The following is an 18,184-nucleotide window of genomic DNA, read 5'->3' as shown; positions in this document are numbered from 1 at the left end:
AGTGGGAGTCTTCTGTAGAGTCACGTAGAAACATACATAATTCTTTGGAAATAAACTTCTCTTTTTGCAGTATATGGGGTATAACACTGGTCAACAACAAATTTGTTGTCTGCGTTTTGATTGATTTAGGACAAATCTGATGTGCTAAATCCAAAAATCACATTGGTTTTGCTCAATCAGGTCAAGTTTTTGAGCTATGGCCACATGCCTTTTTTTTACGTTTTTGTTCACATGTACGCTTGTGTGGAGCATTTTAGAAGAAGTTGGTGGGGGTAAAATGCCATGTCGAATAATTGTTTTGATTGGAAATTATTATATTAATGACAAGAAGTATTCAGGTCCAATAGTTCTGGGTGATTATGTCGAAAAGGGATCAGTTTGAAGTCATAAAACCTCAAAATATTCCATAAATTGGTGTGGCAAAGCATAAAGTTGCTTACCATGCTTATTTTGGTATTAAACTTGGTGACCAGGATAAAGCTTGGGCACCACACATGGTGTGCAAGGCATGCACCGAGACTCTACGTGGGTGGACCAATGGCAAGAGGAGTCTGAACTTTGGAATTCCCCTGGTTTGGAGGGAGCCGGCAAACCATGTCACTGACTGCTACTTCTGCGCTGTTGATGTGACTGGGATCAACAGAAAGAACTGGAGCAGCCTCAAGTATCCTGATCTTCAATCAGCACGTCGTCTTGTAGCTCATTGTGATGAAATTCCAGTGTCTATCTTCGGAGAACTTCCTGACATTAGTGACGAAGATGCTTCCAGTGTTGAAGGACATGAAGAAGAAGAAGTGGTTCTTGAAGGTGATGCTCCACATCCATTTTCCCAAAAGGAGTTGAATGATCTAGTTCGCAACCTCAGCTTGTCAAAGGACTCTGCCAAACTGTTGGCATCCAGATTGAAGGTAAAAAACCTCCTCTCTGACAGGGCTCGCATCAGCTTCTTCCGCAACAGGCATCAAGAGTACCTCCATTTTTTCTCGGAACAGAAGGACTTGGTGTACTGTGCAGATATTGCGCAGCATCTGCTCAAGCTTGGAGTGCCACAGTACGAACCCAAAGATTGGAGACTGTTCATTGACAGCAGCAAGCGATCACTGAAATGTGTTCTGCTACACAACGGCAACCAGTTTGCCTCTATACCCCTGGCTCACTCGAGTACACTGAAGGAGAACTATGAAGCAGTGAAGTATGTGCTGGAGAAAATTGGTTATGATCAGCATAAGTGGCTTATTTGTGTTGACCTGAAGATGGTGAACTTTTTGTTGGGACAACAGTCTGGCTTCACCAAGTACCCATGTTTTCTGTGCATGTGGGATAGTAGGGACCGTACTCAGCATTACACGAAGAAGGACTGGCCTGTGTGGGAGGAATTGGTGCCTTGCAAAGAAAGGAACATCATCAACGACCCTCTGGTGGACAGAGACAGAATACTCTTCCCACCGCTGCACATCAAGCTCCGCTTAATCAAGCAGTTCACCAAGGCTCTGGACAAGGATGGTGACTGCTTCACTTACTTGTGCCAGGCTTTTCCAGGATTGACCATGGAGAAGTTGAAAGCTGGCATCTTTGATGGTCCTCAGATCCGTCAGCTCATCAGAGATCCAGAGTTCGGAAACTCAATGAACGAAGTGGAACTGGAAGCGTGGAAGGCATTTGTTCTGGTAGTGAAGAACTTTCTTGGCAACAATAAGGCCAGAAACTACGCAGAACTTGTCAACAACATGCTGACTGCTTTCAGAAACCTGGGCTGCAACATGAGCGTCAAGATGCACTACCTATTTTCACATATGGACCGGTTTCCTGAGAACCTGAGTTCAATGAGTGACGAGCAGTGGGAGAGATTCCATCAGGACATGAAAGAGATGGAGACCAGGTATCAGGGTCGGTGGGACGCAGTCATGATGGCTGACTACTGTTGGACTCTGAAGAGAGACCTCCCTGCCGCTGAGCATTCCAGGAGTTCCAAGAAATGGAAGTTCAAGCCCTGAAGTTTGAAAAATGGTGAAGCAACATGCAATTTACGTGTACTTACCTTTATCAGTGCCCACCATTCAGTTTATAGTAATCAATGTTTCTATCAGGTAATCAATATATGTTGTTGGAAAAACATTTTTTTCTCTTAAAAACATATTTAGGATGATATGTGTTGACAAAAATCAGCTCCGTTACTTCTGGGTTGCTGCGGAGCGCAACTCGAACGCGCTCAACCCGAAGCACATTCAACCCGTGGTATGTATCACCGAACTTACCTTTTGTTGGTATCTTCATGAACTTATCTAATAGACTGAGTTAAGCATTTGAAAAATCCATTGAAACCAGACATTATAATTTCATGTTAGTCTGGGTACTTCGCAAGTCTTTGTGGCTTTGTTTAATGTTGTGTATTTTTCTCAGAAACAAAGAAAAAAACTTCTATTCTCACCCTGGATAAATTTTATTATACACATAGGAGAACTCAAAAGGTATACAGTATACCATGTACATACTTTGGTTGGATATAATATTACTGCTGATTTTGGGATAGGGTGGGGCTTTCAAATGGTTTTCTTAATACTCAGGCTGCAACCCTAGACAGAGGGTCAGACTTGACTACAGGGGACCTGAGGTTCAAAAAGCTGTAGATCATAAATGTAGCTGCCTTCTGGGTTGTGATCCAAGCAGGACCGCTGGTAAGGCCAGAATATTTTAAATCATCACTTCGTTGTTTGACATGTCTTTTGCAGAGTAAAAATCTGGACTTGAATACCAAGTGGTATTGAGTTTTCTTCTATTCGCTACTTACTGCATCAGATTAATTTTCTTAAAAGGGAAGAAATAGCTAAGGCTAAAAAGGAAATAAATTTCCTGGGACTTAAAATAGTTGAGGCACATAAATAAAACTAATAGTGTGCTGTGAATTATGGATTCTGCCATCAGACCAGTTGAAAAATCCCACAGTTCAACTGCCTCTGGGTACTTCAAGTTTGTGTCATTTGTTGTAACTTCTGCTACAGTAAATGGAGAGTTCATTACTTAAAAAGCCGTGAGGCTTTGCTCTTGGGTTAATTCAACTACCGTGAAAGGGGAAATGGGGGTTTGGGTATCTTAAGAGGTTTCCTGGAGAGATTGCTGCCTTCAGGAAGTGGAATTTGTTAAGAACATGTTATTTATAGGAAGTACTCTGTGCTGCAAGAACTAAGATTAACATATCCTAGTAACCTATAAGGACAACAACAAAAATGCCTCATTAACGTTTGCAGTGTTAATCCTCACACTATTTGTGATGCAGGGACCGGGGCTCAAGAAATAATTAGTGGATATTTGAGCAAATCAGGCAAATTTTTGATCCAAATAGCTATTGAAGACACAGGTCTTGCACTTACTTTGCATTCCTGCACGTGTGCTATCTCTGGTTCAAGGAAAGTCCATAATTCTGGACCCAGATCATGCAGGGCTCCAGGCAACCTACAAAGGGTTGCCTATTTCTGTGGTTCCTCGTCACAGCCTTCCCACACATGGGAGCAAAAATCAGCTTGCATTCTGGTTTTGTAGAGGAAGGATATTCATACTGAGTTGCCCTACAGCTTTCATAATTCCTGTTGGCTAGGCTGTGCTAATGAGAGGTGGAATCCAACAAATTCTGGAGATCACCACATTGGCTACCCCCTGGTTTATGCAGCACTTGACTGCTTAATCTCAGTCAATTGATTTCAGTTTTCTAATGTTCATAAATCCAAAACTAACATGATAAAAAATGGCTTCTAAGCAAGGTCTTTTATTTTAAATGTAGTACTTTAAATTGTTGTGACTCTCCCTGGGACCATAGGATGAAGGGCAGGTAATAAATCAAATCATCATCATTATGAATAATAATAATTTAAAATGTGGCTTTTGTCTTAACTAAATAGTGCTCATCTGAAACAACATGGCTGTTTGTTTCTTTTTTGCAAAGATCATAACACTTCCGTCTTCCATTGCCCCTCTCAAACTATGAATTTTCACCAGCACTGGGTCAAACTGCCTAGGCCAAGTAAGGCCTCTGCTTGTGGGAGTTTCTCATGTGAAGAAGAGGGAATCATGGAGTCCCTGGGGAATTTACTTTATTTTTATTTAATTCTAATTAGATTAATTAAATTCTGTTTTGTATTAAAACATTTTTTTACCACCCTCCATGAAAAATTCAAGCTTGTGTCACATCAATATTAATGGCCAAGGGATTATGTCCAGAGAAACACACAAGCTTAAAGCTTAAAGGAGGTGGAATCTGTTTTCTATGTTCTGTGAAAAGAGCAAGGCTGAGAAAGAGATCTTTGTCCTCAGTAAATCAGAAAAATTGAGGTCTCATTCTAAATCACAGACTCTTTCCCAGTCCTTCCCAAACTTTTCAGGGTTTAGCATGCTGTGTTACAGTGGAAGAAGTGAGAAGAGTATATGTGGCCAGCGTTGTACCTTGTTAAGACCATCATTGGACCATGCCTACTTGAGTCCACCATGGCTTTTAAACCTGATCTTACTGACTCAATGGCTGATACTCTCTCTTAGCTGAGTAAACTTGAAGTCGTTCTTAAACTGAAGGCAGGGTTCGAAATTAGCAGGGCGCCAGGCGCATTTTGCTCCTAACGATTCTTCATTGCGAGCAATTCCAAAAGTCTGGGTGCCATATTTTGAGCCTAGCTGACACTCAAGGATTACTGAAATGTACAGTCATACCTCAGGTTGAAGTAGCTTCAGGTTAAGAATTTTCGGGTTGCACTCCGCGGCAACCCAGAAGTAACGGAGCGCTTCACTTCTGGGTTTTGCTGCATGCGCAGACACTCAAAATGACGTCATGCGTGAAAGCAGTGAATCACGACGCGCGGACATGGGTTGCGTTCACTTCAGGATGCAAATGGGGCTCTGGAACGGATCCTGTTCGCATCCAGAAGTACCACTGTATGTGCTTTGAAGCCTCAAAGTATATGTTAAGGATAGACAATTCGTTAAGGTGTTTTAACAATAAAGAGTAGAGTGTTTTGAAAACTGAAGTACGGTACCAATATTTTTTATTGTAAACACCCAATGAAACATGTATTAACAATTTCTGCTAAAAATGTGGTATTAACAGTGTGTCACTTAGGTGAATTGCATATTAATTCATGCTTATTAAAATTATAAATAAAAAGTGTTGCTGACTGCCTCCCCCCTCCCCCAGTGATGACTAGACAGTCTATTTTGGCTCCCACAACCCAGGTCCCAGAAGCCATTTGGCTCCTAGCTTTTCTATCCCAGTTTACAACACTGATATAAAGACTTAAGGGATACAGTACAACCAAATGTCAATAGCACTTGACCCACTGGATTTATGATTTCATTCATTTCATTTTATTTAAAAAAGTCCAACCAGGCAGAAATTTAAAAACAAGTATTTCATCTAAACTAGGTTTACTTGGCTACTTCCAATGGAAGGGAAATTCTGTGTCCTCCCCTTTTTCTGTTCAGAGCTGTATTATCTTTCAAAGCTGTGTTAGCTTTCCTCTTTTTAAGGAAGCAGCAGGCAGCATCAATATAGATGTGCTCTTAAAGCAGAGCAGCGCAGGGATGTGCTTTAACTCTTCCAGCGAGGGAGAACTGGCTAATGAAAGCTCCGTGTTAATTCTGACATCTAATAGCAATTCAGCGTGGGAGCAAGGCTGGGTGGTGGGGTTGCTTCATGGAGGAGGGGATAACTTTTTTTTTTAAAGCGATATTGATGTAATTATCATTCCTGACTCTGCCTCTCCACAGCATCCCTCCTGTCTGTGCATTGCGGAGGAAGGGTTCTTGCACCTCCTTTTGAGCTAATATGGAGAAGGAGGGTGGGGGGGTGTCTGTGTGCAGTAACTGAAATGCCGTGCTGTTGAAGCAGTGCTGTAGGTCCCCCCCCCCCAATAATGTTTCTACTTGATGATGGGGAGAAGAATGCTTTCCTGTGCGTTGCCTTTGTTAGAGAATGAGATGCTGGCTAAAAACTGAAGAAATGGCTTTGGAAGAATTGGACTGGAGATTGAATGCTGTTTCTCAGCACACTGGTAGGAGGAGCTGCAGGTCTTAAATACTGTAATGTGTTTTTGACACTTGGTCTTTCTAATAAGATTTTTTTAAAAAAAACCTGGTTGTAATTGGCATGATAATTACATATGTCTGTTGATGGAAACTTTATCTGCTGATTGATACTAGGACCTGACCTTGCCTTGAACAGTCTTTGTTAGCAAATGAAGGTCTGTATTGAAGCATGCAGGGGAAATGTACACTTGTTCATAGATGGCTCCTAGAGATCAGGTACAAACCATCGCGATTCTCCCAAGATTGCTTTCTAAAAATACAACCTTGAAATTACTTGTGCGACAGAGGGACGCTGTGAGTTAATTTTAGCCTAGCTTCAGACCGGCTTTTTAAATAATGTTTTTATTGCAGGACTTGTTTTCTGAATCAGGAAGACAGTCATAGATTCTTGAAAAACCTAATGATGTTTAAGGAATTTTATCATTGTTTAATAGCTGCTTAGTTGTGTCAGAAGTTCCAGAAGTTCCCCTATGCATCTTTCATGAAACAATTAAAATGGGCAGGTGCTACGCTAATGTGTGTCGTGTGTAGTTTTGCATATCTGAAACTGAAGAGAAGATGTTGCTTAATTTGAAAACAAGTTTGCATTTCCCCCTGTATGTTCTTCACCAGCAAGCCAGGGCTTTGGAGCAAGAGTTGCAGTCCAATCCCTGCAATGGGAAAGGAGCTCCATCTTATTTCAGTGGAAGAAGCTCCTTTCCAGTAATTGAATCGTCCGTGCCTTATCATTTTGCATAAAGATTTTACCCCGTACCAAAAATGCTTTACATATATTAGCCAAGTAATCCTTTAAACAAGCCTATTAAGTAGGCTAGTATTTGTCTTCCTGTTAATACACTACGTTGGGAAGGCAGCAGAGAGACAGCAGCCTGCCTAAGGCAAACTAGTGAGTTCATGGCTGAGCTGGAATTTGAACTACTGACTTGTTTGCCCGTGTTCTAACTACTACCATGGACCAGAGAGCATAGCAAGGATGGATGACGAAGGGGACTTTGTCACATTCATCCTTTCTCTCTAGGTTTTACCCCCCCCCCCCCAATCAAACATGGTAATCTGTGGTGCTTTACAATAGCACAGGAAAGAGTAACATCGCCCAGAAAGAAGGTTAGATACTGTACAGATTTTCCTACACCGACTTCCTTTGCTGTGTGAATAGGTATAAATGCCATACTGCTGGGGGTGGGGTAATAATATCCCCAGAGCCCTCCTCATATGCGCTATTAGCATAAGGACATTAAAAACATCCTACTTCCTTGTCATTCTATGCTATTAATGTTGCTTCCTTTCTGCCAGGGTTCCGAACTGTCCTTTCATTTTTTTTCACGAAGTATCTGAGATAATTAACAAAATGGCTGATGATAGTAGAGCTGTGGTGATTAGATGTATTAAGGATTTGCTTAAAATGAGCAAATGGCTGATAATCTTCGTTTGGTTTCTCTGCTGAACGTTTTCTGTTTCTTATTGCTTTGTTGCTGTTATATTTTATTTGTTATTTTTTCTTGGTTTTCATATTGTTGTAAACCACTCTGAGCTCTGTGAGTGCATTGAAAGGTTGAAGTATGAATCTTCCTAATAAAAACATTTCTTAACCAAGTATGTTCTTAAGTGTCGTACATTATTTATTAGTGCTAAGGTAGGGTTGTGTGAGCTTGTGTCCATGCGCTGTGATGTGGCTTCTACTCTTTAATTTCTGATGGTGCTTTCTATCTCTGGGTGCACAAAAATTGAACTTTAAACTCAATCTATGACTTGCTGTGCCTCGTAATACAGGTTTTGTGCTTCCTACCATGCAATATATTTTAAGCTCCCATAAAATATGTTGTGAAATAGGAATTTTGCTTTTATTTTTAAATTTCTACTTCCATTTTTTTATTATTAAGGTTATTTGAGCAGGACATGTTGAATGAATTAGATACTTAACAGAGTTCTTGGGGAGGAAAGTGTGTCTGTTTCAGGAATGCAAATATTGCAATAGGACTAAATCTAAGGACACAGTCAAGGTCAAAAGAGTTTTGCTTTTAACTTCTGCAAGACCTGCTACATAGATAATGCTAGAAGTCAGTGTGATAATTTTTAAAAAGGCTTAGGTATTTGGTATAGGCAATATGTTTATAATAGGACTGTTATTCGTCAAATTCATAACACTACATATTCATATAAGCTCCAGAAACCTGCATTTCATAAAATGTTATAGTGCTAATTATGCAGAAATGAGTGTAATTTATCAGGTGTGTGTATGTGTGTATCCAGTATACTGTATGTCAGGCATAGGCAAATTCGGCCCTCCAGATGTTTTGGGACTACAACTCCCATCATCCCTAGCTAACAGGACTGGTGGTCAGGGATGATGGGAGTTGTAGTCCCAAAACATCTGGAGGGCCGAGTTTACCTATGCCTGCTGTATGTGGATTGGGCCCTCTGTTTTTTTTTTTTTTTTAAATTTTTATTAGTTTTACAGAATAAGAAAAGAACAAAAAATAAAATACAAAAGTTTCATAAATCATATTTCTTTTACAGAATCTTTTGGACTTCCCCACATCTTCCCGAATCTGCATTATTTATAATACCAACTTCAGCATTTTGTTATCTTATTTCATCACTTATTGTATCTTTCATTTTGTCATATTACCCATTTCAGTATATTTGTAACCCAATGTTCATAATACGGAGTCTTCAGCTATTTATTATCTTATTTCATTACTTATTGTATCTTTCAATTCATCATTGTATCTTTCAATTCATTACTTATTGTATCTTTCAATTTCATGTTACCAAAGTCAAAGTTATTGTAACCATGATCTTGTATATTGTGATTAAAACATAATGCAATAAAAATTTTTCTTAATTTCACCTCTCACTTCTTGCGCCTTAGTTTTCATTTCACCTGATTACCATTGCTGGGGCTAATATTTCCTAAAAAGTGCATTTTCTTAACATTCATACAGCTTATAATATTTTTGCAAATAGTCCTTAAATTTTTTCCAGTCCTCTTCCATTTTTTCTTCTCCCAAGTCTCGGATTCTGCCAGTCATTTCCGCCAGTTCCATATAATCCATCAACTGCGTCTGCCATTCCTCCAGTGTGGGTAAATCTTGTGTCTTCCAACACTTTGCGATGAGAATTCTTGCTGCTGTTGTAGCATACATAAAAAAAGTTCTATCCTTCTTTAACACATTCTGGTCTACAATGCCCAGAAGGAAGGCCTCCGGTTTCTTAGGCAAGGTATATCTAAATACCTTTTTTAACTCATTATAGATCATTTCCCAAAAGGCCTTCACTTTCGGACATGTCCACCAGAGATGAAAGAACGTCCCTTCCGCCTCTTTACACTTCCAGCATTTATTATCAGACAGGTGATATATCTTAGCAAGCTTGACTGGGGTCATGTACCACCGGTATATCATTTTCATAATATTTTCTTTCAGGGCACTACATGCCGTGAATTTCAATCCGGTGGTCCATAGCCTTTCCCAGTCCTCAAACATTATCTTATGTCCAATATCCTGTGCCCACTTTATCATGGCGGATTTGACTGTCTCATCCTGAGTATTCCATTTAAGCAGCAAATTATACATTCTTGAAAGTAATTTGTCTTTAGGTTCTAACAATTCTGTCTCTAATTTCGATTTATCCACCTGAAACCCAACCTTTTTATCAGTTTTAAAAATTTCCCGAATTTGAGCATAATGCAACCAGTCTCGCACCTTGCTTTTTACATTTTCAAAACTCTGCAGCTTCCAATTGTCACCATCTTTTTCAATTAATTCCCAATATTTTGGCCAGTAGGCCTCCATGTTAAGTCTCTTACGTGCCTTGGCCTCTGCCGGTGAAAGCCACCTTGGTGTTTTGCTCTCCAATAAGTCTTTATATTTTGTCCAGACCATAAAAATTGCTCTTCTAACAATATGGTTTTTGAACATTTTATGAACTTTAACCTTGTCATACCACAAATACGCATGCCACCCAAAAGCGTTATCAAACCCTTCCAGATCTAGGACATCGGTGTTCTCTAACAAAAACCAATCTTTCATCCAGCAGAAGGCTGTAGATTCGTAATATAACCTCAAGTCTGGCAGGGCAAATCCCCCCCTTTCTTTCGCATCTGTTAGTATTTTAAACTTAATTCGGGGCTTTTTGCCCTGCCAAACGAATTTCGAGATATCCTTCTGCCACTTTCCAAAACATACCACCTTGTCCACAATCTGTAGGGTCTGAAACAAGAATAACATTTTCGGCAAAACGTTCATCTTTATAGCTGCTATTCGGCCTAACAAGGAAAGTTTTAGTCTTGTCCAAGTTTCCAAGTCCCTTTTGATTTCTGACCAACATTTCTCATAGTTGTCCTTAAACAAATTCAAGTTTTTAGAAGTCAGGTACACCCCTAGGTATTTTACCTTTTTAACCACATTTAATCCTGTCTCTTTCAAAAACTCATCTGCTTCTGTAGACGTTAGGTTCTTTGCCAAGACCTTAGTCTTTTGCTTGTTCAACTTAAATCCCGCCACCCGACCATAATCAGAAATTAAATCCAAAACTCTTTTTGTGCTAGGAACTGGCTCCTGTAATGTTAATACCAAATCATCTGCAAATGCTTTCAGTTTGTATTGTTTCACTCCAACCTCAATGCCCCGAACTGACCGGTCCCTTCTAATCATATTCAAAAGCACCTCCAGGACCGGGATAAACAATAATGGGGATAGAGGGCACCATTGTCGTGTCCCTTTTTCAATATTGAATTCCTCCGTCACCACATTGTTTACTATCAATTTAGCTTTTTGATCTGAATATATTGCTTCTATACCATTTTCAAACCCCCGTCCCACTCCCATCCCTTCCAAATTTTTCTTCATGAACATCCAAGAAATGTTGTCAAAGGCTTTCTCCGCATCAATAAAAATTAGCACCGCTCTAGTGTTAATATTTGTTTGTAAGAGTTCCAAAATGTCAATAATGTTTCTCGTATTGTCAAACAAATGCCTACCCGGGAGAAAGCCTGTGGATTGGGCCCTCTGAACCACTCACAAAAAAGGCCTCAGATTTGCATGGGCTTTGTGCCATATGCAGATTTGTGTCCTTTTTTGTGGGCAGAGTGGAGTGCTCAAAAAATAAATAGTACAAAAGTCTTACCCTGTTGAATTTCTGCCCTCCCACAGCTGTTATAAGGATACATGAACCCCACAGGGCAACTCTAAGCTGAGGTAGTAATGGTTGCTGACATACCTGGCAATAGGGCCTATTACACACAAACATACTTCTGAGCAGACATGTACAGAGAGAGAAGCCATTTTGTGTATGACCAAGACACATGGGACCACTAACACGCATGCCATTTTCAGCCCCAGAATAGGGCAGAACGGGCTTACACACAACCACTGACAAACGCATTGACCTGGAACACAACCCCCATGCAAACAGGGAGTTGCCTGTATATCATTGTACTTCTTAGTAAAATGTCAAATATACAATGGTCTTTAGTACCTACACTAGAAAGAGCCATAGCCATGTCTGCTGCTAAGTTTTCAGTTTGCATTTGCCATTGGCTGGGAGCAGGGGAGAATACTTAACATCCACCTGCTGTTGTGTAGTAGTATTTGCAGAAAATTACTATATTTACCACACAGTTTGCTGTAACAGTGTACAATATGCATGCATATTGGAGTTACTGGGTGAAATTTCTCTGCTGTTTGTCTCCCAACAACTCTTGAAACTTATTGTGAAATCATCAAAGCAATGATCATGTGCATGTGCAGTTGCACATGTATACAGTCTCTGAGTATACTTAGTACAGTGGTACCTCAGGTTACATGCGCTTCAGGTTACAGACTCCGCTAACCCAGAAATAGTACCTCGGGTTAAGAACTTTGCTTCAGGATGAGAACAGAAATCGTGCTCCGGCGGCAGTGGGAGGCCCCATTAGCTAAAGTGGTGCTTCAGGTTAAGAACAGTTTCAGGTTAAGAACGGACCTCTGGAACGATTTAAATACCTAACCAGAGGTACCACTGTAAAATACCAGTACTGATTTAACAGCCTTTAAAAAGGTTTATGCACATTAAATATTTCAAAACAAATGAACCATTCCTAATAGGAAGGGAGAAATCCCGCTTTCCCCCATATATCTGATTTTAATGACATTTCCCATTATCTCAGTAATGACCACACCGCTCCAAATTAATATAGACACAGCAGGTTTTCATTTTTTCCAGTAGTTTTACCTCTGCCCAACCTCTGGTCACCTTAACACATGTCAGTAACATGAAGGATTGGAAGGGAGGGGAGCACATGCAGAATAGAGCCTTACAGTGGTACCTCGGGGTACAAACACTTCGGGTTACAAACACTTCAGGTTGCAGACTCCACTAACCTGGAAGTAGTACCTCGGGTTAAGAACTTTACCTCAGGATGAGAACAGAAATTGTGCGCTGGTGACGCAGTGGCATCAGGAGGCCCCATTAGCTAAAGTGGTACCTCAGGTTAAAAACAGTTTCAGGTTAAGAACGGACCTCCGGAAAGTATTAAGTTCTTAAGCAGAGGTACCACTGTGTTGATATGCCCAGTAGCACCAAACTATAATGGGGAAGGATGCTTTTCCTCCTATTGTAAAAATCTCCAACTTTTCAATCAACAATATCACACAGATTCCCATCGTCAGCTCCCAAACTGAATAGTAGCTGGCCCCTTCTGGAGTTAAAGCTATGCTATGGAGTTAAAGCTATGCTGTCCCTATGCTTCTGGGACAGACATCCCAATTAGTTAACAGATGTAAATTACCCCAAAGGGGGAGGGAAACGATGATTCCATCAGGGAGTGGGCTTTACATAAGCTCATGTCTGCTTCCAGTAAAATGCCTTGTGGAAGTTATATTAAAAAACCCATCCACATTTCACGATTTAACAAGTGGGATCTGCAACCAAAGGTTGCTGTAGACCCCCAGCTCTAACAGAAGTTCTCCTGTTCAAGGTTCAGCCTGCCCACCAGCCAGCCTGCCTTTTCCAGGGGGAGCAGAGGGAGGCAAGCTAGGTGGGCAACTGGCTGCATCTGTTGTTGTTTAGTCGTTAGGTCGTTAGCTTCGTGACCCCATGGACCAGAGCACGCCAGGTGCTCCTGTCTTCCACTGCCTCCCACAGTTGGGTCAAACTCATGTTCGTAGCTCCGAGAACACTGTCCAACCATCTCATCCTCTGCCGTCCCTTTCTCCTTGTGCCCTCAATCTTTCCCAGCATCAGGGTCTTTTCCAGGGAGTCTTCTCTTCTCATGAGGTGGCCAAAGTATTGGAGCCTCAGCTTCAGGATCTGTCTTCCAGTGAGCACTCAGGGCTGATTTCCTTAAGAATGGATAGGTTTGATCTTCTTGCAGTCCATGGGACTCTCAAGAGTCTTCTCCAGCACCATAATTCATTTTTTTTTTTATAAATATTTATTAGAGTTTTTAAATACAAATGCACCAATAATAAACAATCTTACTTCTATCACAACGTAGTTTCATCACTTCTTTGCACTCCCTCACGTCTCCCGCTCCCATTTACATCGTCAAAAGATTTTTCCAAGCAAATTATCAACTTGTTTACGATCTTATATCCACTCATTTAAGTATAATCTAGCAATTCTCCATAAAATTTATGTTTTCTTTAATCTCACTTATCATCAAATTCAAAATCTAATTTAGTGGTGGCCAATTTTTTATAATCTAACATCCTTCTTAACATTCAACCAAATTACAGTGTTTTTGTAAATACATCTTAAATTTCTTCCAGTCTTCCTCAATCCTCTCTTCTCCCAGGTCTCGGATTCTGCCAGTCATCTCGGCCAGTTGCATATAGTCCATCAGCTGCATCTGCCACTCTTCCAGTGTGGGTAGATCTTGAGTTTTCCAGTTTTTTGCGATGAGTATCCTTGCTGCCGTTGTTGCATACATAAAAAATGTTCGGTCCTTCTTTAGCACCTTCTGGCTGACAATACCCAAAAGGAAGGCCTCTGGTTTCTTAGTGAAAGTATACTTAAATACCTTTTTCAGCTCATTATATATCATTTCCCAGAAGGCCTTCACCTTAGGGCATGTCCACCAGAGGTGAAAGAATGTTCCTTCATTTTCTTTACATTTCCAACATTTATTATCAGACGAATGGTATATTTTGGCAAGTTTAACTGGGGTCATGTACCATCTATATATCATTTTCATTACATTTTCCTTCAGAGCATTACATGCAGTGAAGTTCAGCCCAGTGGTCCATAACCTTTCCCAGTCCTCGAACATAATGTTATGCCCAATGTCCTGTGCCCACTTTATCATAGCCGATTTAACCATTTTGTCTTGTGTGTTTCATTTTAACAGCAAGTTATACATTCTAGATAGTACCTTAGTCTTTGGTTCTAACAATTCTGTTTCTAACTTCGATTTCTCCACCTGGAACCCTAACTTTTTGTCATTTTTAAAAACTTCTTTAATCTGAGCATAATGTAACCAGTCTCGCACTTTATCCTTCATTTTCTCCAAACTCTGCAATTTCCAATTGTCTCCATCTTTTTCTAATATTTCCCAATATTTTGGCCATTTGGCCTCCATATTGGGTCTTTTTCGGGCCTTAGCTTCCAGAGGTGAAAGCCACCTTGGAGTTTTATTTTCCAATAAGTCTTTGTATTTTGTCCAGACATTAAATACTGCTTTCCTGACAATATGGTTCTTAAAGGCCTTATTGATCTTAACCTTGTCATACCATAAGTATGCATGCCAACCAAAAGCATTGTTAAAACCTTCCAGGTCCAGTACGTCAGTGTCTTCGAGAAGTAGCCAGTCTTTTAGCCAGCAGAAAGCTGCGGCTTCATAGTACAACTTTAAGTCTGGCAGGGCAAAGCCCCCTCTTTCTTTCGCGTCTGTTAATATCTTAAACTTAATTCTGGGCTTTTTGCCCTGCCAGACAAATCTAGATATATCTTTCTGCCACTTCCGGAAGCACTCCGTCTTGTCCACAATCTGTAGTGTTTGAAACAAAAACAACATTTTTGGCAATACATTCATCTTAATAGCAGCAATTCGGCCTAACAAAGAAAGCTTCAATTTTGTCCAACTGTCCAAGTCTCTCTTAATTTCAGACCAACATTTTTCATAATTATCCTTAAATAGACTCAGATTTTTTGCTGTTATGTTTACCCCTAGGTACTTTACTTTTTTAACCACAGTTAGTTCTGTTTCTCTCTGAAACCGTTCTGACTCTGTATCCGTCAAATTTTTTCCCAACACCTTGGTTTTCTGTTTGTTTAATTTAAATCCCGCCACCCGACCAAAGTCCTGAATCAATTGTAATACTCTTTTCGTACTAGATTCTGGCTCCTGCAGGGTCAAAACTAGGTCATCTGCAAAAGCTTTAAGTTTGTATTGTTTCGCTCCGACCTGAATCCCTTCCACCAACCGGTCCCCTCTGATCATGTTCAAGAGCATCCAGCACCATAATTCAAAAGCATCGATTCTTTGGCGATCAGCTTTCTTTATGGCTCTATCTAGTGTTCAACAATTCCTACTGCAGTGATGAACTCAGATGGTTGGGTAGCGGCAAGGAAGGAGGATTGGGTGGAGATGTTAAGAGTGGGGAGAGCCAAGTGAAATGGGTGATGGGCCTGAGTAAGCAGGCAGTTCAAGTGGTCTGTTTTGCACCACCTTGAGCCTCGGGACCAGGCTGAAGGATAGCCGCCCACAGAGCACATTCCAGTAATTGAATCTTGAGGTTACCAGTGCATGGATCACTGTGGCCAGAATATTCCTGTCCTAGGTCATCTGTAATTGACATATCAGCCGTAGTTGGTAAAATTCTCGGAGATTTGTAGTGATTTCTTTGTTGACTTCTCATGTACTAAGCTGTCTGTGATAATTTGAGATCTAAGACTGTTTTTAGATTAGTAATGCCTGGCAAGTTTCGCTGCCCTGGAACAATGTTCAGGTTCTGGTTCCTGTGAAATCTCACCTTTTGTAGCACTGCGCTGACTATAAATAAAACTTGTTAAAGCATATTTTCTCTTGGAAGACCCAAGTCATCGACCACATTAAAACCTCTAAGGCTGGAGGGCTAACCGTTCCCTTGGATTGGCTTTTAATGTATTAAACAGTTTCAGATTTACTCTTGATCTCATTTTAACACCTTGAATAACTGGAGTTGCTTGCATCTGTTTTCATTGGCTGCTCTTCTGCATATTTTAATTTTAATGTAACTGTGCAATTCTTATTCATTCTGACACTGGCAATCTCTCATGAGAATATCTATTTGTGTACATTCTCTGTTTTAAAAATTGCTGTGAGGATTGAAATAGGTTTTTTGTGCCTAAAGGGTGATTGGAAGCAATGGGAACTGAAGTGCTCAAAAGTGTATTTTTGTACACGATGATCTATTATTAATTTGGGATCTAATCCAGCCAATTCCTGGTCAGTGCACCAATGTTAAATGGCTCTTCCACTCAGGGTTCAGATTTGGTAATTTGCAACCCAAAGAGATGGAGAGAAAAGTGTGATACCACAGACTGTATCTGAAACGAATCAAGTGGTTTATTAGTATCCAGTGCTTCAGTTTAAGGCTTATTGTTATCTGCATGTTACTGTGAAATCTGGAAAGGATAGCAACTTAACACAATGGAATAGGGAAATAAAAGTTCCTATGGTTTAAAAATGGTGTAGGAATTGCATTACAGTTGAGTTGACAAAGCAATCACAATTTTCTGTTTCAGTCCCATCCTAACTGAAGATTTGGCCTTCCTTCCTCCCTACCCATCTTGTTGAAAATTTCAAAGTTCCCTAGCATTTTAGCATTTTGGAATAAAGTTCATAGTTAATCCATCCAATAAGGAACATTCTTTCACATCTGGTGGACTTGCCCTAGAGTGAAGGCTTTCTGGGAATGATATACAATGAGATGAAAAAGGTATTTAAGTATACCTTCCCTAAGAAACCAGAGGCCTTTCTTTTAGGCATTATCGGCCAGAGTGTGCAAAAGAAGGATCGAACTTTTTTTATGTATGCCACAACAGCAGCAAGGATACTCATTGCTAAATGCTGGAAAACTCAAGATTTGCCCACGCTGGAAGAATGGCAGATGCAACTGATGGATTATATGGAACTGGCTGAGATGACTGGCAGAATCCGAGACCTGGGAGAGGAACTGGTGGAGGAGGACTGGAAGAAATTTAAGGACTATCTACAAAAACATTGTAAATTGTATGAATGCTAAGAAAGATGTAAGATTTGTAATAACACGGCTCCAACAAATTAGTAATAAGGAATATAAATTTGAATATAATTGAAAGAAAGGACAAATTTTGGATAAACAATATTTCAAATTAAGATCTCAAAAGTGTGATTTAAATTCTAAAATTTGAGATTTAATATTGGATAATTATATGATATGAATGGAAACAAGTAAATAATTTGCTAGCAAAATTTGTGAGTTCAGAATGCAGGAACAAGAGATGTGAGGAAGTCCAAAGAGGAGAATGAAATGTGGAAATGTGGAAATTTGAAAAGATTATGTTATTATGTATGTTTTTTGTTTATTGTTTAAAAAACTTTAATAAATATTATATATATATAAAAAATTAGTGTCCAGTGCTTCAGTTTAAGGCTTATTGTTATCTGCATGTTACTGTGAAATCTGGAAAGGATAGCAACTTAACACAATGGAATAGGGAAATAAAAGTTCCTATGGTTTAAAAATGGTGTAGGAATTGCATTACAGTTGAGTTGACAAAGCAATCACAATTTTCTGTTTCAGTCCCATCCTAACTGAAGATTTGGCCTTCCTTCCTCCCTACCCATCTTGTTGAAAATTTCAAAGTTCCCTAGCATTTTAGCATTTTGGAATAAAGTTCATAGTTAATCCATCCAGGGCTGTGAGCCAGGATCTTGTGGCCTTCAGCAGATGAAGCTGAGTTGAATAGAGAGCAAGGAAAAGAGAGAAGAAATAATCCTTTGAACACCCTTTATACTGATCAGGAACTGAGCCAGGAGGATGGAATTTCCCATCTTCTCCCTTAATTTAATTACTAATGTAGGTGAACTCACATAAAAGGTAGACTATGGTTTACCATAATCTATCTGGGGGGAATGTATAATTGCGACCCTTTCTTTTCCAGCACATTCATT

General features: G+C 39.9%; 1 protein-coding gene across 7 annotated transcripts in view; it reads left to right on the top strand.

Moving 5' to 3' along the window:
* The window catches only part of MCF2L (MCF.2 cell line derived transforming sequence like), a 118,984-nt gene that overhangs the window by 14,640 nt on the left and 86,160 nt on the right, over positions 1–18,184 (top strand). Inside the window, exon 1 of one of the 7 annotated variants that reach the window (XM_081858047.1) lies at positions 5,421–6,032. The exons of the other annotated variants lie outside the window; for them this stretch is intronic. Coding sequence (XP_081714173.1) covers positions 5,954–6,032 — 79 coding nt within the window. The 5' untranslated portion in view covers positions 5,421–5,953. Of the gene's footprint in view, positions 1–5,420; positions 6,033–18,184 lie in introns of those variants that run through there. 7 annotated transcript variants of the gene reach the window in all.

Source organism: Podarcis erhardii, assembly GCF_964252035.2.
Source record: "Podarcis erhardii genome assembly, chromosome: 4".
Classification (NCBI taxonomy): Eukaryota; Metazoa; Chordata; class Lepidosauria; order Squamata; family Lacertidae; genus Podarcis; species Podarcis erhardii.
The sequence above is the reverse complement of the archived record's forward strand: the minus strand, read 5'-3'. Positions and strand labels throughout refer to the sequence as shown.